Below are 26,476 nucleotides of genomic sequence, written 5' to 3'. Positions count from 1 at the left end.
GCGGATGTACATTTGTGTGTAGTATTAGTGTTTGAGTGTTTGAGTGAAGGGTGTGTTTGAGTGTTTGTAAATGAATTTGAAATTTGAATCCAGAGGTTTTTGTATGTAATGTCTGTGTTTGCAGGAGTGTGTTTGCATGATGTGTTGGTGTTTGACTGCTGGGATGTATGCACATATACGTGTTTGATTGCTGGGAGGGTGTTAGATTGCTGGGATGTATGCACATATGATTGCTGTACGTATGCCACATACGTACGTATGTACAAACATACACAAACACATTAACACACAGACACAAATGTAAAAACATTGACACATGCACAGACCTTGACACACACAGATATACACTGGCACACACTCAGACACACATACTCTTTGACAGACACACATACAGTCTCACTGAGAAACACACATACTCTTTGACAGACACATACAAACACATACACACTCTCACTGACAAGCACACATACACTCTCACTGACAAAAACACATACACACTCAAAAGAAAATATAAAAAAAAGAAGAGTGGAGCATAACGAAGTAAAGATGGTAAAAAAAAATATTTTAAATGCTGTAGTAATACTCATTGGTAAGTAGATTGCCCCTGGTAAACACATCTCACAGCACATATAGAAAGAAATGCATAAATACACATACTAGTGCAGACTGCTTTAGAAAAGTAATGCTTTTAACATCCTATGTTGATATACCAGGATTCCCACAAAATGACCCAAATAGTTAGGTTAAGGAAATCCGGTTTAAGTCAAATAGTGAAAAAGCTCAGTTGTATTTAAACTAAGTGCAAACAAATGTATTCGTTAAAACCAGCATGATTCTGAACAGCTTACACACCGATTTAGAAATTTGCCATTTTTAAAAATGATTAATCCATTTCTAATCTTTTTATCTTTTTACTATCTAATATTTTTTTAGATTTTTTTTTATAAAGATTTTTCTATAATTGTTAATAGCAAATTTTGAGCCATTCCTTTTGAATTTTATATTCATGTTTTTTTTGTGTATTTTTAAACATCTGTCCACTCTGCCTGTCTGCCCCTTTCACCCTTTTTTTTCTGCAAGTTCCAACATTACTTTATGGAGAAAATGTATGCATGTAATTCTAAATGCAAAATTCCTTGAGTTTACAGAGGAAGAGGTTCTATTTCAACTGTCAAAAGTAATTGGATAGAATACACCCAAAGTTATTAAAAGAGCTTAGTGGTGTACTAGCAAAACCATTAACAGATTTATTTAACCAATCATTTATAACAGGAGTAGTCCCAGAAGATTGGAAGTTAGCGAATGTTGTGCCTATTCACAAGAAAGTTAATAGGGAGGAGTCGGGCAACTATAGGCCAGTAAGCCTTACTTCAGTAGTGGGGAAAGTGATGGAAACCATGTTAAAGGATAGGATTGTTGAACATCTAAAAACACATGGATTTCAAGATCAGAGACAACATGGGTTTACTTCCGGGAGATAATGCCAAACTAATCTAATTGACTTTTTTGATTGGGTAACTCAAATAATAAACAATGGTGGTGTAGAAATTGCTAACCTAGATTTCAGTAAGGCTTTTGACACTATTGCACATAGAAGGCTTATCAATAAACTGCAATCTTTAAGTTTGGATTCCAATATTGTTGAATGGGTAAGGCAGTGGCTGAGTGACAGGCAACATAGGGTTGTAGTCAACGGAGTATATTCAAAGCTTGGGCTTGTCACCAGTGGGGAACCTCAGGGATCTGTACTTGGACCCATTCTCTTTAATATTTTTATTAGTGATATTGCAGAAGGTCTTGATGGTAAGGTATGTCTTTTTACTGATGATACTAAGATATGTAACAGTAATTATGTTCCAGGAGGGATAAGCCAAATGGCAAATGATTTAGGTAAACTAGAAAAATGATCAGAGTTGTGGCAACTGACATTTAATGTGGATAAGTGCAAGATAATGCATCTTGGACGTAAAACCCAAGGGCAGAGTACAGCATATTTGATAGAGTCCTAACCTCAACATCTGAGGAAAGAGATTTAGGGGTGATTATTTCTGATGACTTAAAGGTAGGCAGACAATGTAATAGAGCAGCAGGAAATGCTAGCAGAATGCTTGGTTGTATAGGGAGAGGTATTAGCAGTAGAAAGTGCTCATGCCATTGCACAGAACACTGGTGAAACCTCACTTGGGGTATTGTACGCAGTACTGGAGAGATATAGGGCTTAATTTAAAATTCTGGTGCTTGCTTACAAGTCCCTACATAATGCTGCTCCAACCTATCCTCCCTAAATCAAAAGTATGTCCCATCGAGGCCCCTACGCTCTGCCAAAGACCTACGTTTATCCTCTGTCCGTACTCCCACCTCTAACGCTCGCCTCCAAGACTTTTCCAGGGCTGCACCTCTTCAGTGGAACTCCCTTCCCTTCTTTGTAAGAATTTCACCCAGTCTCTACTCATTCAAAAAATCATTGAACACTCACTTCTTCAAGAAAGCATATCAATTAAACAGGTTTTCATCCCCCACCCTCCATGACTCCTCTCCTGCAACTGTCAAAAATTACCTACTAAGCCCTCAATTAATACTTTTCTAACAACCTACTTTTACCCTTTGTGTCACTATACCCCACTCCCTCTAGAATGTAAGCTCATGGAACAGGGCCCTCCACCCCTCTTTTCCTGTACGTCCAGTTGTCTGGTTACAATTACATGTCTGTTAGTCCACCCATTGTACAGCGCTACGGAGTCTGATGGCACTATATAAATAATAAAATAATAATAATAATAATAATAATAATATCTCCAGAATGATATTGACACTTTAGAGAGAGCTCAGAGAAGGGCCACTAAACTGGTTCATGGATTGCAGGATAAAACTTACAAGGAAAGTTTAAAGGAACTTAACATGTATAGCTTGGAGGAAAGACGAAACAGGGGGAATATGATAGAAACATTTAAATACACACAGTGAATACACACAGTAAAGGAGGAGACTATATTTAAAAGAAGAAAAACTACCACAACAAGAGGACAAAGTCTTAAATTAGCGGGGCAAAGATTTAAAAATAATATCAGGAAGTATTACTTTACTGAGAGGGTAGTGGATGCATGGAATAGCCTTCCAGCTGAAGTGGTAGAGGTTAACAAAGTAAAGGAGTTTAAGCATGCGTGGGATATACATAAGGCTATCCTAACTATAAGATAAGGCCAGGGACTAATGAAAGCATTTAGAAAATTGGGCAGACTAGATGGGCCGAATGGTTCTTATCTGTCGTCACAATCTATGTTTCTATGTTACCCCATGCGATACTTCGACAAAGCTTGGCAGTAACGGCGTATGCCGAGCCTACTCACCACATTCTCTTGTAAGAGAGAGTGTGTTTCTTTTACTACCACCAAGATTTTAACTAATACATTTGTTTGCACTTTGTTTAAATACAACTGAGCTTTTTCACTATTTGACTGGAACCTGGGTAATTTTGTGGGAATCCTGGTATATCAACATATGATGTTAAAAGCATTACTTTTCTAAAGCAGTCTGCAATATTATGTGTATCTATGCATTTCTTTTTATATGTGCTGTGAGATGTGTTGACCTGGGGCCATCTACTGACAATTGATTATTACTACAGTATTTTGTTTAAATCTTTTTACCATCGTTACATAGTTTTGGGTTCTCACCTAAATGTTCATTCCACTATACTGCTCAACTCTTTTTTCTTTTATATTTTCTTTTGATTTAGTTTTGTGTGTTGGGGGTTCAACACATTGAGTGTTAGCAGCATAATAAACATTTCATACCAACTTTAGGTTGTATCAATATTCAGATTATCAGAGCGCTCCAAAATCAAACTTAAACACATACACACACACACTCACTGACAAACACACATACGCTCTCAGTGACAAACACACATGCACTCTCACTGACAAGCACACATACACTCACTGACAAACAAACATGCACACACACACACACACACACTCTGACAAACACACATACAAACTCCTTAACAGACACACACAATGTATTTATTTTTAAAAATTTCACTCCACTCAGCCTCCCTACCTTTGGGAGTGCTGGCATGGAGTTTCTATTCCCCTGGGGTCCAGTGGGGCTGCTGGGCTGAGCGGATGGCATGCGGTCCCGGGAGTCCAGTGGGGCTGCTGGGCTGAGAGGCTGGTGTGCAGTGCAGGCAACGAGAGAGCAGTGATCTTCCTGCTCAGCTCCCTTGTGTGCCTCTTAGTGATGCCGGGGCCGGAGTGACGTCATATTCCGGCTCCGGCATCACTGCGATGCGCATGAGGGAGCTGAGCAGGGGAGAGTGCTCCTTCGCCACCTGCCTCAATTACCACAGGCACCCAACCTGGCGAAATCGCAGCAGCCATTGTGTTTCCCGAAATTACAGCTGAACACCATTTGGGAAACACTGCACTAGTGACTACTCTAGTCAGAGTAGGCTTGCTCTAAGATTGTATCAAAAGCTAAGCAGTCTTCTCCCTGTTTAGATTTGGAATGGGAGACCATTCAGTGCTGACACATTTTGTCAACGTTTGGAAGTTCAATATTATTGTTATTGTTTATGAAAACTTCCCTTGTTTCAAATATAAGTGCAATTTTAACCTTTAGGATCACTTGTGACTACTCTAGTCTCAGTTGGCTTGATTTTGGCAAGTATTAAAAGCTAAGCAGACTTGTCCCTGGCTAGTTCTGGTATGGGAGACCCTTCAGTGCTGACACGTTCAGCTCAGTATTATGGTTTACGAAAACTCCCCTTGTTTCAAATATAAGAAGTATACTTTCAAACTTTAGTCTTTTGTCTCTTGTGACTACTCTAGTCTGAGATGGTAAATATCAAAGGCTAAGCAGGCTTGTCTCTGGTTATTTCTGGTATGGGAGACCAAACATGATTCACAGATTCTCATGTCTGGACATGAGGAAGAACTAAGAGATGTAATAAGGGTGAGAGAGAGAGAGAGAGAGAGGTAAACATGGTCAGAGGGAAGGGGAAACTTGCAGCGTGATAGTAGAGTGAGGGGGAAATGGGGAGTGGGCTATGGCAGATGGAGAGAGAGGGTAAAATAGGCAAAGGGAGAAGTGAAATAGAAGAAAGAGAGGGGGAAATGGGTTGAGTGTGAGGATAATAAGCAACTAGAATGGGATATGGCAGAGGGAGAGGAAAATGAGGCTACGGAGAAAGAAGGGGGATATAAGGGGTATCTGGGGAAGGGAGAGAGAGGGGAATGGGATATAGAACACTTTGCAGAATAAAGCACTTTGGTATAAGTTGAATACTTTTATGAATCAATGCTAGTTGTGACAACTCTAGTCTGCAATGAATATATTATCATTGTTGCTATCGTTTATGAAAACACTAATGGTTTCATGTACAGGAAGTATACTTTTAATATTTAGAGTAATTTCTAACTTTTCTAGTCTGAGTTGGCTTGTCCTTCGCAAATATCAAAAAGTAGGCAGTATTGACTCTGTCTAGCTCTGGAATGGGAGACCAGTAGGTGCTAACACATAATGTTAACATTTGCTTTTACAAGCTCAATAATAGTCACAATTTGGTTTATTCTCAGTCTTGTTTAGTACCTCACACAGGGCCGGCGCTTCCTATAAGGCGAACTAGGCAGCCGCCTAGGGCGCCATATTGGAGGGGGCGCCCTGATCCCCCATCGCCGGCCCTTTAAATGCCACAGCCGCCTGAGCGCTCTGTAGAGAGCCTGCTTCAGGACGTCCTGTAAGCCTGTGTACTTATGCACAAAGCGTTGTACGATCAGATTACACACATGTGCCATGCACGGCACATGTGTCAACTTGCCCAACTTCAATGCCGCTATCAAATTTTTTCCGTTGTCACACACCACTTTGCCGATATCCAGTTGCTGCGGAGTCAGCCACTTTTCCACCTGTGCGTTCAGGGCGGACAGGAGTGCTTGTCCGGTGTGACTCTCTGCTTTCAAGCAAGTCAAACCCAAGACGGCGTGACACTGCCGTATCCGGGATGTGGAATAGTACCTGGGGAGCTGGGGGGGGTGCCGTTGATGTGGAGCAAGAAGCAGCGGCACAAGAGGACTCAGCCGAGGAGGTTATGGAAGAGGATGGAGTAGGAGGAGTAGAGGAGGTGGCAGCAGGACTGCCTGCAATTCGTGGCGGTGTCACCAACTCCTCTGCAATGCCACGCATTCCTTGCTTGTCAGCCGTCAGCAGGTTTACCCAATGCGCAGTGTAGGTGATATACCTGCCCTGACCATGCTTTGCAGACCATGCTTTGCAGACCCTTGCCCCAACACTGTGTGCCAGACATGCCATGACTTCCTTTTGCACAATCGAGTACAAGTTGGGGATTGCCTTTTGTGAAAAGAAATTCCGTCCGGGTACCTTCCACTGCGGTGTCCCAATAGCTACAAATTTTTTGAACGCCTCAGACTCAACCAGATTGTATGGTAAAAGCTGGCGGGCTAATAGTTCGGACAAGCCAGCTGTCAGACGCTGGGCAAGGGGGTGACTTGGTGACATTGGCTTCTTACGCTCAAACATGTCCTTGACAGAAACACATGACTGTGGGCAGATGAGCGGGAACTGCTCAAGGCGGGAGACGGAGTGGCGGATGGTTGAGAGGGGGCAAGAAGGACAGCAGTGGTTGACGTGGCTGAAGATGCTGGACCAGGAGGAGGATGGCGGCTTAGAGTAGGCGTGCTGCTTGTACTCATGTGTTGATCCCATAGGCGTTTGTGATGTGAGATCATGTGCCTACGCAAAGCAGTTGTACCTAGGTGGGTGTTGGACCTCCCACGACTCAGTTTCCTTTGGCACAGGTTGCAAATGGCATCGCTGTTGTCAGAGGCAGACACACAAAAGAAATGCCACACTGCTGAGCTCTGCAATGACGGCATTCTGGTGGTGGACACAGCATGCGTTGATTGGCGTGTTGTCGGGCTGACCCCGGGTGCCGATGCATGCTGTCTGACTGTGCCACTAGCTCCTTGCGACGACCCCCCCTGCTTCCAACTCGTCTCCTCCTCCTCCTCTCTGTCTCCCCATCTGAACTTTTGCCCTGTTCTTCTTCTTGCCGAGCGGGCACCCACGTGACATCCATGGACGCATCGTCATCATCAACCGCTTCGCTTGTATCTGACAACTCAGAAAAGGAAGCAGCAGCGGGTACAACATCATCATCATCACACCGTACCTCCATGTGTTTAATGCTGCCTGCCTGAGACATATCCCTGTTATCTACATCCTCTAGCAATAATGGTTGCGCATCACTCATTTCTTCAAACGGGTGTGTGAATAACTCCTCTGACATACCAAGTAAAGCGGCTGTGGTGCTAGTTTTGGTGGTGGCGGCAGGCGGGTGAGTGCTATCTTGAGAGGTGCCTGAAGCTAAGCTGGAGGAGGATGGTGCGTCAAGGTTCCGAGCGGAGGCTGTACAAGATTGGGTGTCCTGTGTTAGCCAGTCAACTAAGTCCTCAGAACTTTTCAAGTTCAGGGTACGTGGCTTCTGAAAACTGGGCATTATTCTAGGGCAAAAGGGAATCACAGCACCACGACCACGACGGCCCCTGCAGGGTGGCCTGCCTCTGCCTGTCATTTTTTTTGGGATTAGTGGTACTATGCGTGCAAGCTACTGTGAGACCAGATATGATTGGCAATGTGCACTGGAACAGTTCTGCAGAGCACACGCTGAAGGAAGGACTGACAGAGCCGCTTGAAGACAAGTAACTGCTATTCAATCTATAACAGTGAAAAACAAATTTTGGTTTTAAAAGCACGCTATAGAGACACCAGATATGATTGGCAATGTGCACTGGAACAGTTCTGCAGAGCACACACTGTAGGCCTGAGACACCCGCTTGAAGACAAGTAACTGCTATTCAATCTATAACAGTGAAAAACAAATTTTGGTTTTAAAAGCACGCTATAGAGACACTAGATATGATTGGCAATGTGCACTGGAACAGTTCTGCAGAGCACACACTGTAGGCCTGAGACACCCGCTTGAAGACAAGTAACTGCTATTCAATCTATAACAGTGAAAAACAAATTTTGGTTTTAAAAGCACGCTATAGAGACACCAAATATGATTGGCAACTGTCAAAGCACGCTGGAACAGGTCTACAGAGCACACGCTGAAGTAGGCCTGACACCCAGACGCTTGCAGACAACTAACTGATCTTCTATTACAGTGAAAAAAAATGATTTCTTTAAAATCTAAAGCTTAACCAATTGTTAAAACAGATATGAGTGGTGGCACTGGGCAAGTAGGCACAGTATCCAATGTGAACCTCACACAGAAGCTGGCAGGCAGGCAACTGCTCTTCTATTACAGTGGAAAAAAATTATTTATTTTAAATCTAAAGCTTAACCAATTGTTAAAACAGATATGAGTGGTGGCACTGGGCTAGTGGGCACAGTATCCAATGTGAACCTCACACAGAAGCTGGCAGGCAGGCAACTGCTCTTCTATTACAGTGGAAACAAAATTTTGGTTGTAAAAGCACGCTATAGAGACACAAGATATGAGTGGCAACTGTCAAAGCACGCTGGCAGGGTTGTGCAGGGCACACGCTGAAGGAAGGCCTGACAGAGCCGCTTGAAGGACACTGACTGTCTGCTATTAGCTTACACTGGAAACCTTTTTTCTTTGTAAAAGCACGCTAAAGAGACACCAGATATGATTGGCAACTGTCAAAGCACGCTGGCACAGGTCTGCAGAGCACACGCTGAAGTAGGCCTGACACCCAGACGCTTGCAGACAACTAACTGCTCTTCTATTACAGTGAAAAAAAATATTTATTTTAAATCTAAAGCTTAACCAATTGTTAAAACAGATATGAGTGGTGGCACTGGGCTAGTGGGCACAGTATCCAATGTGAACCTCACACAGAAGCTGGCAGGCAGGCAACTGCTCTTCTATTACAGTGGAAACAAAATTTTGGTTGTAAAAGCACGCTATAGAGACACAAGATATGAGGGGCAACTGTCAAAGCACGCTGGCACAGGTCTGCAGAGCACACGCTGAAGTAGGCCTGAAACACAGACGCTTGCAGACAACTAACTGCTCTTCTATTACAGTGAAAAAAAAATATTTATTTTAAATCTAAAGCTTAACCAATTGTTAAAACAGATATGAGTGGTGGCACTGGGCTAGTGGGCACAGTATCCAATGTGAACCTCACACAGAAGCTGGCAGGCAGGCAACTGCTCTTCTATTACAGTGAAAAAAATGATTTATTTAAAATCTAAAGCTTAACCAATTGTTAAAACAGATATGAGTGGTGGCACTGACTGTGCAAATGGGAAAGGCATCCAACCTGACACAGAAGCTGGCAGGCAGGCAACTGCTCTTCTATTACAGTGAAAAAAAATTATTTATTTTAAATCTAAAGCTTAACCAATTGTTAAAACAGATATGAGTGGTGGCACTGACTGTGCAAATGGGCAAGGCATCCAACCTCACACAGAAGCTGGCAGGCAGGCAACTGCTCTTCTATTACAGTGAAAAAAAAATATTTATTTTAAATGTAAAGCTTAACCTATTGTTAAAACAGATATGAGTGGTGGCACTGGGCAAATAGGCACAGTATCCAATGTGAACCTCACACAGAAGCTGGCAGGCAGGCACCTGCAATTACATTACACAGGAAAAAAAAAAAAGCAGCCTGATGTTATAGCCCTAAAAAGGGCTTTTTGGGGTGCTGTCCTTACAGCAGAGATCAGATGAGTCCTTCAGGATTGTAGTGGACACTGAATACCCTAGCCTAGCTATCAATTTCCCTATCTAATCAGCAGCAGCTAAACTTTCCCTCCTCTCACTGAATCGAAAATGGATGCTGGGAGGGAGGTTGGAGGGTGTGGAAGGGAGGGAGTGCTGCTGATTGGCTGGAATGTGTCTGCTGACCGAGAGGCACAGGGTCAAAGTTTGCCCAATGATGACGAATAGGGGGCGGATCGAACTGCGCATGTGTCCGCCCGCCGCGGCGAACGCGAACACGCTAAGTTCGCCGGGAACTGTTCGCCGGCGGACAGTTCGGTACATCACTAATCCAGAGGCATTTCCTGCATTCCTTTTATCTAGAAGTACTTCTATATTCGGTTATCTGTGTTTGTATTTTACTTAACTTTCTTTCTTGTGAATATCAAAACACTTATTTTTTTGCCTTGGTTTGTGTGTATATATGGTTTATTTGCATTCTGGGTTCCACCCTATAGAGGCTGTTGCACTGGTCAGCACCCTTTCCCAACCAAACCCATTGATGATAATATTGTTATAGTTCATGAAAACACCACTGTTTTTTTAAATATAAGAAGTATACGTTATATTTTTTGTATTGATTGTGCACACTCTAGTCTCAGATTGCTTGACATTGACAAATATCAAAAGCAAAACAGGGGTATCCCTGACTAGTTCTGGTATGGGAGACTAGTCAGTGCTGAATATACTTTTTTTTTTTTAATACTTTTGAATTACACTATGTAAATATTATCAAGATAAAACTGAATAAACAGATAATTTGTAATCATATAAAAAAGGTAATTCAATACAATAAGTTTAAACGTTCTGAAAGGTCACTTTTTTAAAATTATGGTAATAGCATATTCTGATATCAAAGAGTGTAAAGAAGAATTTAGAATAAAATCATACTCTTCTCTCTGTACAGTCTTCTACAGGAGAAAACACCTTGCCTTGTGACTCTGTGGGCCACAAAGACGTAAAGGAATTAACAGGGAATGAACACGTTTGGTGTGATATAGATAAGCCTCCATTTAGTGAGGAAAAAGTTTCAATAAGAGGTAAAGATGAACAGCTTACTGCAATTAACAAAGAACTTGAGCCAGCTGGGATCATGATAAGCAATGAGCATGTACTTCAAGAGGTTCCAAACATGCAGCTGACAGAGCAGAGGAATACGTCTGGAAGGAAAGACAGCGGAGAGCAGCCTGCAATAAAAGATGGCATTTTGGAGATTGGACTTGGAAACAAAATAAAGCACAGTACAATTGGGAGGATTGAGCCTGAGCCTGGAGACAAAAAAGAGGGCCAGGCATTTATAGAGGAAGATAATGAATCTAGAACAGAGGGCACAGAAGAACAGCACGTTATTGAAAAGGGTATGAGTGAGTTTGGTACTGAAAATATAGGAAAGTGCTCTGCAGTCAAAAAAGAGAGGACTGAGGTTGAACTAGAGGACAAGAGATCCTGGCCTGTACCCAGTGAGGATATTACTGAGCCTAGAACAGATCACAATGTAATAGTGCCCACAATTATACAGGAGATACCTGGGCATACAAAGGAAAACAAAATAGAGCAGGATGTGTTCAAAGAAGAAGAATGTTTACATGTTATGAAAAGAGAGCAGGCTGCATATGGTGAAGTGGATGTACAGCCTGCATTTAGTGAAGTGGATGTACAGCCTGTAGGTAGTGAAGAGCATTCACTCTGTTTTGAATATAATGTACACCCTGCAAGTGGTGAGAAGCACACTCATCCTACTGAAGGTGAAAATAATATTTACAATGCAGTAGATGAAGATATTCACCTTGTAGGTGTTGAGAACATTCTTCATATTAAAAATGTTGAGAAGGATGTTCAAATAGCAGATGGTGAGTATGATGAGCACCTTCTGGGCGGTCAGCAGCAAGCTTTGATTGGTGGAAATACAAAGCCTACAGAGAAAGATGAAGATATCCTGGTTAGAAGTCCTTCAGCAGGGAAAGAGCTCATTAGGATGAGCAGGCATCAGACTTATAGTGAAAACGTGAGTATTGCTTACTTTAGTAATTATGTTGAGATAAAGCAATACTTATGTTATTGCAATTTATGGACTTCTATATATTTATTATATCTGTGAGTAGTCCTAAACATATTCATGTTCAGGTCAGGTGTATTCACTAATCACCAAATTGCAGTTAATTGAGAGAATAATTGCTGGTTTCAGAATAAATGTATACTATATTGGGAGCTTGGCTATTTAAGCCTAAATTTAGAAATTTGGCGTTTAGTGAATAAACACCTTCATTAATTAGAGATAACTAACCCAAAATGGTACGATAATGGCAACTGATATATGTGTAAAGATCTGCTTGAGATTTCATCTTGAGTCTAACTGTTTACTGATTTTTTTTTTTTTTGTATTTCCAACTGTTGTTGCCCAGTTCTAATTGTCCATAAAGATGTCAAAGGGTTTTGCTGTTAACATACATTTATTTATTTTATTATTTATGTAACAGTTCTTATATAGCACTCTTATCTGGAGCACATTACAATTTATGGGGAAAAAAATGGATAATTTTAGAAACGGGATAAATATGTATAGTTTAGTATCTAAATCTGATTCTTAGAAATTCATGTCTTTTTGGAAACTCATCTTCGTCAAGATCATGTAAATTAAACTCTTAATTTATGTTTTATAGATAAAAGGAAAGTGTGTTTGCTTGCACATCCATGATGCTGCTAATACCTCTCTTTAATAAGACCTTAGATATAAATTACCTCCTGCCCTCCCAGCCCAGGCAGAGAAATGCAGAAGGTTAGTTTTCCTTCTCCAGCTAACCAGCTAACCAGCTAACCACATTATGATGTCAAATAGCATCAAAATGGTACTTTCAAATTTACACATATAGTGTATAATGTATAGTGTAGTGTTTCATTTTCCTAAATGGACTGGCACCTGCTTTTGTAGGCAGTTCAAATCAGGGATCTTCTTAATGCTGTTGTTAAGAGACATAAAGAAATACATATGTCTTTTGCAGAAACTAATGTTTTTTCCTCAGATAAACATGGAGACTAAATTATGAATTTTATAACAAGACACGGAGGCGAGTCTTTACTGTCCACCAATAGAGATGTCGCGAACATAAATAGTGATGGAAAAGTTGTTTCAAGGGGACTAACACCTGGACTGTGGCATGCCGGAGGGGGATCCATGGCAAAACTCCCATGGAAAATTACATAGTTGATGCAGAGTCTGGTTTTAATCCATAAAGTGCATAAATCACCTAACATTCCTAAATTGTTTGGAATAACCTGCTTTAAAACATCAGGTATGATGCTGTATCGATCAGGTAGTGTAAGGGTTACGCCCGCTTCACAGTGACAGACCAAACTCCCCGTTTAACGCACCGTAAACACCACAAACTGTTGTCAGAGGCAGACACACCAAAAAAATGCCACACTGCTGAGCTCTGCAATGACGGCATTCTGGTGGTGGCAACAGCATGCGTTGATAGGCGTGCTGTCTGGCTGACCCCGGGTGCCGATGCTTGCTGTCTGACTGTGCCACTAGCTCCTTGCGACGACCTCCCCCTGCTTCCAACTCGTCTCCTCCTCCTCTCTGTCTCCCCATCTGAACTTTCCCCCTGTTCTTCTTCTCTTCTAGCGGGCACCCATGTGACATCCACGGACGCATCGTCATCATCAACCGCTTCACTTGTATCTGACAACTCAGCAAAGGAAGCAGCAGCGGGTACAACATCATCATCATTACACCGTACGTCCATGTGTGTAATGCTGCCTGACTGAGACATATCCCTGTTATCTACATCCTCTGGCAATAATGGTTGCGCATCACTCATTTCTTCCAACTGATGTGTAAATAACTCCTCTGACAGATCAAGTGAAGCGGCTGTGGTGCTAGTGTTGGTGGTGGCGGCAGGCGGGCGAGTGGTAACTTGAGAGGTGTCCGAAGCTAAGCTGGAGGAGGATGGTGCGTCAAGGTTCCGAGCGGAAGCTGTAGAAGTTTGGGTGTCCTGTGTTAGCCAGTCAACTATGTCCTCAGAACTTTTCGAGTTCAGGGTACGTGGCCTCTGAACACTGGGCATTATTCTAGGGCCAAAGGGAATCACAGCACCACGACCACGACGGCCCCTGCGGGGTGGCCTGCCTCTGCCTGTCATTTTTTTTCCGATTAGTGGTACTATGCATGCAAGCTACTGTGACAACAGATATGAGTGGCACTGTGCACTGGCAGAAGTTGGCAGAGTAGACGCTGTAGGCCTGACACACACGCTTGCAGACAACTAACTGCTATTCAATCTATTACAGTCAAAATTGTATTTTTTTTTTTTAAATGTACACTACTGTTACACCAGATATGAGTTGCACTGGTGTGACACTGTGCCCTGGCAGGCCCTGAAACGCACAGGAAACTGACTGCTATTATTTCACAGTCAAAAAAGTTTTTTTTTCTTTAAATGCAAGCTATTGTGACACCAGATATGAGTGGTGGCACTGGGCAAGTGGGCACAGTATACGCTGTGAGCCTGACACACACGCTGGCAGGCAGGCAACTGCAATTAGATTACACAGATAAAAAAAAAAGCAGACTGATGTTCTAGCCCTAAAAATGGCCTTTTGGGGTGCTGTCCTTACAGCAGAGATCAGATGAGTCCTTCAGGACTGTAGTGGACACTGAATACACTAGCCTAGCTATCGATTTCCCTATTAAATCAGCAGCAGCTACACTGTCCCTCCTCTCACTATTCGGGACATCGCTATCCACCAATAGCAGCAAAGAATACAAAACAGTAAGAAAAAATGGTACACATAGTAATAGGCTACTCCCATACCAAGTCCCAGTATAATAGTGAGCACCTCCCTACATAATTCCTCTTTCTTTGCTGCTCCACAGTCCGTTAAGTACCATCTATTTTGTCTCTTGAAGCTTTAGTTGTACTAATTATTGTGTATTTGTTCTTCTTATTTGTCTGGGGATTTTAGTTTAACTTAACCCTTGAGTCTACATTGTAAAACTGTTTATGTACCTGTTCTATTTAGAATTCTTTATTTTTGATATGCAGGTAGGTACAACAGTGCCTGTATCGCCACAACAGCATCAGCAGGCTCAGTTTATATGGTCTTAGCAAAACAGTGTTATGGCATGTTGGGTTTGCATATATTTTTTAAATATAGAACAAAAATAACGATTCAAGATATAAGCATTTGAGTGGTAAATAACAGGCTTATTTAGTGCTTTTCTAAACAAGGCTTAACAGTTGAACCTGGAATACTCTGTGTCATTAAGTGTCACTAGATGTTTGGCAGGACAGTAATAAGCTGGAGTAATGCTGTAAGGTTATGATGACTGGCATGTCAGAAGGCCAACATGGATGAGTAATAGCATGCCTCGAAGTTGTGACTAACGTCTGGTGGAGCAATAGAATTATGTGTTGGCATAGAATTATGAATGAGATGTGACACGTTTAAGTGTTTGCGGGGAGGTGTATGCTGTTTATGATTAAGACTATTAGGTCCCATCATATGTTTTATTACATGTCGCAGGGTTAAAGGTTTGGGTGCCTGGATGAGTGGGGCATGCGTGTGTGTCCGTGTGAGTGTGGTAGCTTATTATGCACATCTTAAGCAGGCTGAAGCCTTCTAACGTGTTATCCGAGTGAAAAGTAATGGAACAGTATTAGATCTTATGTAGTTTAGGTCTATAACAGTTATATTGAACGCTAGAAGATATGAGAGCAGAGAGGTATAACGGCTAATAAAACTGCACTTTGGATAAAAATAGTACGGTGAGATCGAGTAGTATATCCGCGCCTGGGCACTCCGGAGCATAGCCAATCTCTGGTTTAGTTCCTATAGTTCAGTCGATACCGGTTCTGGAGGCTCGACTGGTGTCCCAGGGAGAAGGGCTGGGTCGATGTGCCTTGGAGATGCTCTCTGCCCGGCTCCCACACTAATAGGAAGCTGGGCTGGAGCTCGGGTAGTATCGCGGCCGTCAGCATGAGTCTTCAGACGTGAAGCGGCATTCCGCTGTTCGGAGGGTTCCGGTGCCTTTGGGTGGTAAGCAGGCAGGGCATGCTGGATGTTCCTGCACTCGCGTGTGTGAGTGCGAGTGCTGTTGCTGGCACCCGAGGGACATGTCGCCGCTTCCCGCCTTCTTGTTCTTCGGCATTGTCCCCGTTGTGAGGCCTCTTTGGGGACCTGTGTGGGCGGGTACCCACACAGGTGGCACCGGGTTGCAGGGCGAATCCATGCCGCTACCTCTTTCATCATTAGTTTGAAGGTCTGGCTCTTGGTACGGAGCTTTGTCCATAGGTGTGCACAGAGCTGGTCAAAGAACCCCAGGGTGTGCTTGGGTGACTTGGCAAGGGTGATCTGCGTCGCAGGCCGTGCTTGCGCCGCCATCTTGACTGGGCCCTGACAGTTTCATGTGACTTGTTCGAGTAGTATTGTGGGGGTATTTGTCCCCAGCGAGGACCGGGATATCCCCCGCCGGTCCAGAGGGGATGGGGGGGGCTAGCAGGGCAGTGTTTGAGTCACACTTGTAAGCGGGTCCCATGCCAGGCGATCGGCCGCCTCCCCCAGGCTTCAGGTTCCGCTCTAGTTTAGGCCACATGGCCGGTTCGGGCACTCGCAGTGCTTTTCGGTGCAGGACGGGTATCATTCCGTTCCCTGCGTGGTCCTGCATCGCTTTCCGGGTACTGTGTGCTGCTGGCATTGTTATGTTTTGCAGGATTAGTGTTTTTTTGCCCGCTGGTGTCGGAGCTTTCAGAGAGCACGTCCGGCCATTTTGGCTGTCAGGCCCTGTCCCCTTATGTACCTGTTTTATTGTGTATTGTTTGGTTCTGTGCTCGGGGTCCCAGACCTGCTGGGGGGTCTTGCCCCTCCTTTTCCCTTGTAGTTGTCTCCTTTTTTTCATGCCTTCTATTTCTTTATATATGTTTTCTCTGACTTTCCCTTCGGCGGTGATTGGGCCTTGCCGTTTTTTGTCTCCCCTACTTGCTAAACAAAGTCCCGGGGCCATTTTGGCACCCTTTTGTGTTTTTTTTTCGCACCCGTTCGGCTGGCAAAGATTCCCACGGTCTCCTATTTGGTGACTCCTTTATTAAGGACCGTGTCCGTTTTGTTGGGGCGTTTATGGCCCTAGATAAGGCCCAGTCCTCCATGGGGGGTATTCCAGGGGCGGGTCTCTACCGGGGCTGGCAGATCCAGGGGCCGTCTTGCCAGCCACAGCTATTTTTCTTCCTGTGGCTTGGGTAGAGGCTCCTTCAATCAGCGCCCCAACTACCAGGAGGCGAAGACCCAATTCCATTACTGTGGTTGACCATGGTGGTCAAGGGGATTCAGAGGAAGTTCCGGTGGCAGACTACCCTTGGGTAAGCATGATTCTACCACGGGTTCCTTCTCCTGTTTGTGTAGGGGGCAGAATCTGTCTTTTTTCCCAGCCTGGGTGTCTATCACATCAGACACATGGATTCTAGACACGGTGAAGGGGTTTCACATAGAGCTAGTGGGACTCCTCATGGCATTACTACCCCTCGACTGATCTGTTTTTCCCTTCCGGATTGCAGGTTAATCGACGAGGAACTGTCTGCCTAACGCATCAAGGAAGCTATAGAGTTGGCTCCTCTAAACCCATCAGGAGTCGTTAGCAATATCTTCCTGGTAGAGAAAAAGGGTGGCCAAATGCACCCAGTTATAAACCTGTGCCCGCTCAATTCCAGGATACGCTATCGGCACTTCAAGATGGAGGGCATCCATCTTCTCGGGGACTTACTCCTACACAGGGATTGGCTGGCGAAGCTAGACCTGAAAGACGCATACCTGACAGTGCCGGTACACGTGGCTTCCAGGGACTTCCTATGCTTCCGCTGAAGGGGTGTCAGGATTACAGAATGATCCAGCACGTAGAATTGTATAACACAGAGGACTGATAGGTAACGTATACCGGACCTTAGAATGGCCGGACTAACGTACCAAAGAATAGTCAGGAATAGCCGAGGTCAAGGGAAACAGAAAGAGACACAACGATAAGGAAAAGCCAGGAGTCAGGGATGCCAGAAAACAGGGAAGTCAAAAACAATGCCAAAGTCAAATAACCAGAATTTACCAGAATCAATAACACGCTCTTGGACAACCACAAGGGAAACGACTACAGGGCACTGAGCAGGATGAGAAGTGGGCCTAAATACCCCTCCTCTAGATCTGATAGGCTGTAACTGGCCTTTGACCCCAAAGCAGTTACCAGGTTCCCATTTGCATAATTGCTGCTCAGCATTAACCCCTCTGTGGATTTAGTTGCTGCTCGGCACAACTTTTCCTGTGTGGACAGTAAATGTCATTAACCACATTTTTATAAGCGGATGAATACGTGACAAGGGTACACATATGGCACTTCACCTGTCTTCCCTTTGGTTTCTCTTTGGCACCTTGGTGCTTCACAAATCTACTACGTCTTATCGTTTATCTGGACGATATTCTGGTCATGGCCCAGGACCACTCCATTCTCCTCCAGCATCTGCGGTGGACGGTGGATCTGCTGACCAGGCTGGGTTTTCTCATCAACTGGGAGAAATCTTGTCTGAAACCATCCAGATGCATGGAATTCTTTGAGCCTGCCTGCGTCAAAAATTAGAACGATCCGCAAGGAGGTTCACAGGACTCTTACCTGACCACATCACCTGGCGAGACTCATCGGACTTTTAGCATTGTCAATCCAAGTGTTGTTTCTGGCTCCTCTTCACTATCAAGCACTCCAGCAGTTAAAGATTGCACATCTTCACAAGGGACCATCGTATGTGGACCTGATATCACTGGACGTGGAAACGAAGAACGAATTGCGTTGGTTGATTCGAAATCTCTGTGCATGGAACGGCAGAGCCATATTTGGGTCTCACCCAGAGTTCACCATAGACTCGGTTGAGGGGTCTCCACAGGAGGGCACTGGTCGGAGAGCGAATGCAGGATGCACATCAATGCTCTGGAGCTTCTGGTGGGATCATTTGCCATTCGGAGTTTCGCTAAGGGGTCTGCCAATACTTGCATTCGCCTACGGATGGACGGCGGTTCGTTATGTAAACAACATGGGAAATACCCAGTCGGCATTGCTGGCTCGCTTGGCAACGGACTTCTGGGAATTTTGTCTAACACAGAATCTGGTGGTCCAGGCGGAGTACATACTGGGTCTGCACAATGTTCAGGTGGATTAAAATTCTTACTATCTCTCGGACAGCAGCGATTGGAGATTGGATGCAGAGGTGTTTTGCACTATCTCGTCCCTTTGGGGTCCCTTTTCCATCGACCTGTTTACCTCACTGCTCAACACCCAGCTACCCCGTTCTTCAGCTGGCATCCAGATCCGGCCGCTGAGGTGGTGGACGCTTTCTTGCAAGATTGGCACGGTCCTCTCCTCAATGCCTTCCCTCCATTTGCCATGTTTCCCAGGGTGTTGCTTCAAGTTCACTGCCAATTGGCGAAGCTGGTTCTCTTAACCCCATTCTGGGAGACTCAACTTTTGGAGATGGCAATAAATGTCCCCAGGTTGTTGCCGATACATCTGGACCTCCTTCGGGACCCGACAGGACGTCACCATCCTCTCCTCCTGGAAGACTCCCTCCTCTTGATGGCTTGGCAGATTTCAGGGGACCCTTGCATATCTCAGGCGTTATGAACGCAACTCAACGCCTCTTGGCGGATGCATGGGCTCCTGGAACTCTAAGATCATATGGGTCAGATTGGAGATCTTGAGCTGACTGGTGCCTGGCTAGGGAAGTGGATCCTGTTTCTGCAACTGTAACGGCAATTCTCCAATTCCTCACATCTCTGTTTGAAATCGGACGAGCCTACCGGGTAATAAATGTGTATGTAGGTCTGCCATTTCTTCAGCCCATCAAGGTTTTCGAGGGTTGTCCGGTGGGACAACATTCTTTAGTATGCCGGCTTCTACGTGGCTCCCACCTCTCTCGCCCACCTAGACAATGTTACTCCGCTACGTGGGATGTCTCCATGGTGCTATCGTTGTTTACCTCCTGGCCTTATCTTTCCTTAAGCCAATTGTCGGCAAAATTGGTCATGCTGTTTTGCCTGGTATCCTGTAAGAAGGTTTTGGATGTTCGTGCCTTGGATTTCAACACTTGTTCCTTCACTCCCGACGGGGTGACTTTTTTAGTATGAAGACTTTGATTAGATTGGTTTCTTATCCGGCTTTCCCTTCCGTTCTGGCGTTGTGCCCGGTGGCTTGTTTACGGGAATATGAGATTCGCACTGGACCACATCGGTCACCTTCTGCGCCTCATCTTTTTCTGTCCTTGCGACCTGCTTTCTCCCCAGTACTACAATGGCTTGTTGGTTGAAATGGGTATTGCATCAGGTTGACACTTCGGTGTTTGGAGCCCGTTCTGTCCGGGGTGCTTCGGCCTCGTCGATTATGACTTCAGGGGCACAGTTGGAGGACCTGATGAGGACAGCGGACTGGTCTTGGGAATCTGCTTTCCATGAATTTTATTTTCGACTGGTGACTCATGTTTTTTCTACGGTTGTCAGTCAGCTTTAAACTTGCAATATGAGCCTCCGTGTCTTGTTATAAAATTACATGAATTTGCTTTTACATGACGAAAAGTCATGATTTTATTAAAGACACGGAGGCGAGTATTGTCCCACCCTAGATACAATTCTGACTTGGTCTACATCTTCCCTCCCTGCTATGTTTATGCTTGAATAAGGTTGGTATTAAGGTAAGTGGGGATGAGATTACACTAGGCTTGATGACCAGTATGTATTTGAATTCTGTGATGTTCCTGGGTTTCCAAATTGTCTGATAAGATGGGTCTGTATATACCTTATACTCGCATTCAGTTGCAAGGACCAAAATAACAGTATGGGTCCTGTTTATTTGTTTTCACTGTCTAATTCGGACTCGTTTGATGGACTCCGAGTGATTATCATCTAATGGAATCCCCTAAATTGGTGGTTCTTGTTTCCTGTGTTGGAATAGTCCCAGTTTGTTGGATTATTACCTGGTTTGACTCCGACTGATTTTGCGGGCAGTTATTCTTGTGCGGTTGGACTGATTCCTTGGTTCCTGTTTAATGTTTTTTTTTTTTTGTGGTCGTATCTCCAAAGAAAGAGGAAGTATGAAACGAGGCACTGACTATTCTACTGGAACTTGGTATGGGAGTGGCCAATTACTATGTATGCCATTTTGTATTACTGTTTTGTATTCTTTGCTGCTATTGGTGGACAGTAAAGAAAGGGATATACAATACTCGCCGCCGTGTCTTTAATAAAATCATGATTTTTGGTCATGTAATAGCAAAATCATGTAATTATTACTTATTCGTCATGCCTTCTCAATCCCACTTCCTTATTCTTGTATTGACTTCTTGCATTATTTTTCTTTAGGGTTCTATCATTGAGTTGACTTCCACAGTCCTTAAAGCCACAGATAACATCATTGAAGAGCTGCTATCTCTTAGAGATGAGATAGGTAGAGAATCAAGAAAGCCACTGGCACATGAAAGCCTCAGTCTTGTCAGAGAGGTTGGTATATTCAATGAATGGAACAATCTTTCTTTTGGAAATGTCTAGGTATGCTTTCCAATGCCACAGCCAATCTGAGAAGGGCCTATGTGAAGGAATTCCAGAATGACAACTACTAGGAGTTCTAAGTACCTGTCAAGGCATGTCAACATGGAGCAACATGCTGTGGATGTACCGGGGACAGAGAAAAAAAGTTGTAAAACAAGAGCTCAGCAAAGACTATACATAAAAGGAGAGAGAGTATGCATGGACATCCATGTTGCTACCAATCTCTCTCTGCTTTTAGTTTAGCCAAAATGTGGAATGTGAATGCCACCTCCATTGTTAAAGGGACACTATAGACATAAAAAAAATAGCTTAATGAATAACTCTTTTTTGATAGGAAACATATCAGGTGATATATGACCTATTGGGCATGGTGGAAAAGGTCCCCCTCTCACTACGCTGCAAAACCTGTAATAAATTGTTTTAATTACCTGAAACACAGTGCCGGGCGAAGCTCTCGGGACTTCTTTAAAGCGCCAAATCCTGATGTCAGTTAATCTGTTGTAAGAGCATTGTGAATATATATAATTCAAAATTAATGTGATAAAAACCATAAAACAAACAAAAAAAAGCATTGTCAAAGCCAAACAATTAAAGTGACAGTGCTTTGATTTATATACTTTTGTATTGTGTTTTTTATCACATTAATTTTGCATTATAAATATTCACAATGCTCTTACAAAAGCTTATTTAAATACACTTTAGCTCATTTAGCAATAGCTCTATTTAATTTGCCTCCCACATTGGAATTAGTGTAGGACCCACCGATATTGGGGAACTGTGAAGTAGTGGGCTTCACACAGTATGGCCATACAGTGGAACTGACATGTTCCGGGTGTATCCCCAATTCCCTTCTTTTCGTAACAGAGTTCTGGGCTGATTAAGTCACATGTACTGAGTGTGCAACCAACCCCAGCACACAATTAAGAATATCTCAGTATGTTCAGTGTTTCAAGCTGAAACACTGCATGAAACACTGTACATGCTGACTCCTACCACCATCACTTCTTCACATTACTGAAGTGGTCATGGTGGTTGGAGTAATACCTTAACTTGCTTTTATCTCTTGCTCTGTGAATTGAACTTTTATCACATTCCCGCAGTGTCTAGAAGACTATTCATAGAGTGTAAGATAATACATTCTAAATTAAACAGAATGTGCAATAAAGTAAGTTTAAACATGAGATCTATATTTACAGGAAGTGCTTCGGAAGGATGTAGAGTCACAGGCAGGGGTGGTTTGACTAGGGCTGTATAAAGAAAGTGATTTAATTTCTAAATGGCAGTGAATTGAAAGTTCAGAGGTATAAACTACGCACCAAAACTGCTTCATTAAGATTGTGTTGGTGGCTGCCATGTTCCTGGCTGTTTCAAGGAAGCTTGCATGATGAAACAAGTGTTAATACTGCATGTAGCTAAGCATACACCTTTAAACTAATGCACGCAAACACAGGAGCCACTGGCAATGTGTGAGTAAGTCTGCTCATTTAGTTGTAGTATGTCCCTTCAGATTTTCCCTATGTAAGTTCCAGTTAGTGCATAGGTGTTCTTGAACCTTTACTTTAGACTAACCACTTACAAGACACACGGTTGGGTCCATACTGCATGCCTGTTTCTGCTTCCTGCTCTTGTTCACTGGCTATCTGATATCTATATTTTCTCTTGACAATCCTGTTTCACCCCTCACCCTTACCATTACACTGGACCTGACCATGGTATTATATTTCTGGATTCTAAAGGAACTTTGCTTTTATAATTTTTTCATTTTGTTGTGCACAAAAAATTACAAACAGCCTTGGAGCGCCACAACAGCGGTGTCAAGGAATAGATATCTTCAAGATGCATTACATGTCGTCGTTTTTGCAAGTCAGGCACATTTTAAATTTTTATAAGAGTTTACAGATGCAAGTGTTACCCTATTTCTTTTTATGTTATGTCTTCCTCTGTGTTTCTGCCCGCTTCCAAGGAGTTTCTCTTGTACTGATGCAATATACACTTTTCTGTTCCTCGGTTTCAAAACAACCAAAAAGCATGCTGCAACTTCTAACATTTTCAGGTCTGGTCATTCCTTTACAGCTCCACGTTTATACAAAATCTAACTGCTCTTCCCTTCTTTTTCTCAGTTATCATCAGGGGCAGAAATGCAGGTGACTGAAGGATCTTACGGTGACTCAAATAATAAAGATGGAGGGCTACTCCACGCAGAACAAATAAAAATTATGATTGAGCAAATAAAACTTATAGAAGACCTATTCACACAAATACAGGACAGATTAGAGGTAGATCAACTAAAGGACAATAGAGATTGCTTGGAGAAAGGAAAATCACTGTCAGTTGGAGAAGATGATATACACAAAGAAACATCATCTGAAAAATGTTTTGGGGTAAGAAACAAAGCACAAAACAAGACATTTGTATTCTATGCATTATCCATACACACGTCTTCCCCTTATGTTTTACATAAAACTCCTCATTTGAAGGGGAAATTCCAAATACAAAAAGAAAGACCACAAGCTGATTTATGTATAGCAGTTGAAACAGGAAAAATACAAATTTTAGTTTTTTTTTCTTCCTTTTCCCTTGTAGAGATGTCTCACTCGCTTATTTTTTTTGCTGTGTTATCTTTTGTAATGTGTGTTTGAAACTCCTGATTCCTAAATGCAGTAGTTTCCTCATTTGTGTATGCGTACAAGGGCATTACCCTGATTAAAAGGTACAAATAGTTAATTTTTAAAAAAATCTCCCCGATATACATTAAATTTCCTGCAAATATGCAGTTTCTTCAGGAAACTGGAGCTTTTCAGCACTTCTTTCCAATCCTTTTAGCCAGAACAAAAATAGGAGGTTGGGCCCAAAGGAAGTCTCAATGACCACTAAACTAGCAGGGCTGTAGATATGTCATGACATTTCCATCCTTTTTATGTTATGTCCGTACCCCTCTACTCATGAGAAGTATGCTGCTAATGCCACTTAGCTAAAGCACAGCCAGGAAGAAGCAAATACGACCACAACCTGTTATTCAATGCAATTACCATGCTACCTAACAGTGGGGTGTGCAGCAACACTCTGTATTCCAACACCCACCTTCTGCTTACAGGCACCTGGGGGCACTACCACCTTCTCCTAAGCAGCCTGGCGCAACAATATACTATTATCTTTCTTTTATAATTTGTGGTTGCTTGTACCACCCTGATGTAAAATTATAAAAAAAACAAAAAAGCACCAAATCATTCATCCTCTTCCACCAACTGTAGTGATCCGGGGCTAAAGAACCCCAAAAGCGTGGTTTTAGTCCTTAAATGACCCCTCTAACAACACCTATGACATTAACCTCCTACCTACACCATATGTAATAAACCTAATCCCCTGCTTCTAAGTGACTTATAAGTTAGATATTTAATGTAATACATTACATAAATGACACCACTCACGTCAGCAAGAGATACATAGCTTGTATTAGAAAAAAACAGCAGAATTATCAAATGCTTTGCTAAGCATTCCCTTTTTTATAATATAGAAAGTTTAATAATAGGGTTCTTTCAGAACAAAGTTGAACTGGCTATTTTGACTTTACATGTGAAATTTACTTTGAATTGACTTAAAATTTGCACTTCAGTGAGTAACCCTGTAAGACTCAATAAGTCACCCTAAAATAATTAAAAGAAGGATAGGCATTAAAGCTATCCAGTGGAAGAATGTTAACCAATTGCTTGTATAGAACAAGTAGTAAAAGCAAGAAGTGCAATATAAGCAAGAAATGCAATGCATTGTCAGTAACATAAAATAACAAAAGAAAAGCATACAGTTAAATAAAATGGATATGGTAGGAAAACTCCAATGACATACCTACAACCATTAACTTTTTCCTGCCCAGTTCCTAGTAACAAATGGAACTATGGTAGAAACCCATAGTGTGCGGAGATGTATGTCTTTCTGTAGCAAATGCCAGTAGCGTAATTCCTAGCTTAGAAAAAAAGAGAATGGGGACCTCTGTAGTTGTGATCCAATAAGCAGTACCATGCTTTTGGACTCAGCGTAGATGGTGTACCCCACCAATAGTCCAAGCCAGCCTCTCTCAGAACATTGTTAATATGTCGCGAACTGCTATAGCTTTTCTTTCAGAGCTCTCATTATGCGTGATTTGTTAATGAGCATTCAGCACTGAACACTGACAGATGATGGTATTGATCTAGATATCCATGGTGGTCCATCTAGGACTTACACCTCAGAGTGATTTGAGGGCAGAAGGGAGGCAATGAGGCATCTAAGGTAGTATGTCAATTCTTCCATGATGGCAGAATCAGCAATGGCTCACCGTAATGTTTGTCCTCCTACAAATCATTAAGGGTATCTATTGTTCAGGCAAGGTCCTTACAAAAGGACTGTAGTTGTTGGACAATCACATCCACTGTAGCCAGGCCTTGATATTTGTCTATAACATTGTCCTCTTTAGCCTTAAGCCTTCCTGTTGGGAAAAGAATCTCTTCTTTAAGTATTGCACTTTTGTCAGCAAAAACATTCTTGACCTTTGCAAGAAGGGATTTACTTTTCTTTTTATTGAATTTAACTATTTGCAGCCAAAACACAGGTTTTCTCATATAAAACTCATATAAAAGTACCTTCTCTGTTATGCATGCATGTTTAATCTCACTTACTAGCAGTTAAAACACACAATGTATCTTTATATTTTAATACTAGTTACATTGTGTGTGATAAAAAAACAGACACAGATGAGATAACAAAAATAATGCTTCACGATCTCACATAAGATACATGTCATCTTTACAGCACTTTATTAAGAGTGTCTATAACTTAGTGTGTATACTAGAATTTGTATAAATATTCTATTCATACACTTTGGGTGAATCTATGGACAGATGTGTCACACAACCTGATGGGCACATAGGTACCTATTTGTCTGGTAGAGCTGGAGAAGTTTCTTCTGATATTTGACAAATCAGTGATTTAAATAGCCATAAAAATGACCACTCTCTGATGGCAATTCTCATCATCACCTTTGGTTAACTCTTTAAGAGAATTTATAACAAGTAATTATGGGACAAAAATGCAATTTACTGACCAAATTGAATTTTTTAGCTACCATGATGAGGCCGTCACTCATTATCATAGCGTACACCCATCAAATATCATTGATCA

The 26,476-nt window shown here is 42.7% G+C and overlaps 1 protein-coding gene across 1 annotated transcript in view; it reads left to right on the top strand.

The window, feature by feature from the left end:
- LOC134601735 (uncharacterized) overlaps positions 1–26,476 on the top strand; it is a 43,946-nt gene that overhangs the window by 12,066 nt on the left and 5,404 nt on the right. Inside the window, exons 8-10 of the mRNA XM_063446239.1 lie at positions 10,665–11,762; positions 21,137–21,274; positions 23,443–23,703. Coding sequence (XP_063302309.1) covers positions 10,665–11,762; positions 21,137–21,274; positions 23,443–23,703 — 1,497 coding nt within the window. The remainder of the gene's footprint in view (positions 1–10,664; positions 11,763–21,136; positions 21,275–23,442; positions 23,704–26,476) is intronic.

This window comes from Pelobates fuscus, chromosome 3, assembly GCF_036172605.1.
Source record: "Pelobates fuscus isolate aPelFus1 chromosome 3, aPelFus1.pri, whole genome shotgun sequence".
Taxonomy (NCBI): domain Eukaryota; kingdom Metazoa; phylum Chordata; class Amphibia; order Anura; family Pelobatidae; genus Pelobates; species Pelobates fuscus.
The sequence above is the reverse complement of the archived record's forward strand: the minus strand, read 5'-3'. Positions and strand labels throughout refer to the sequence as shown.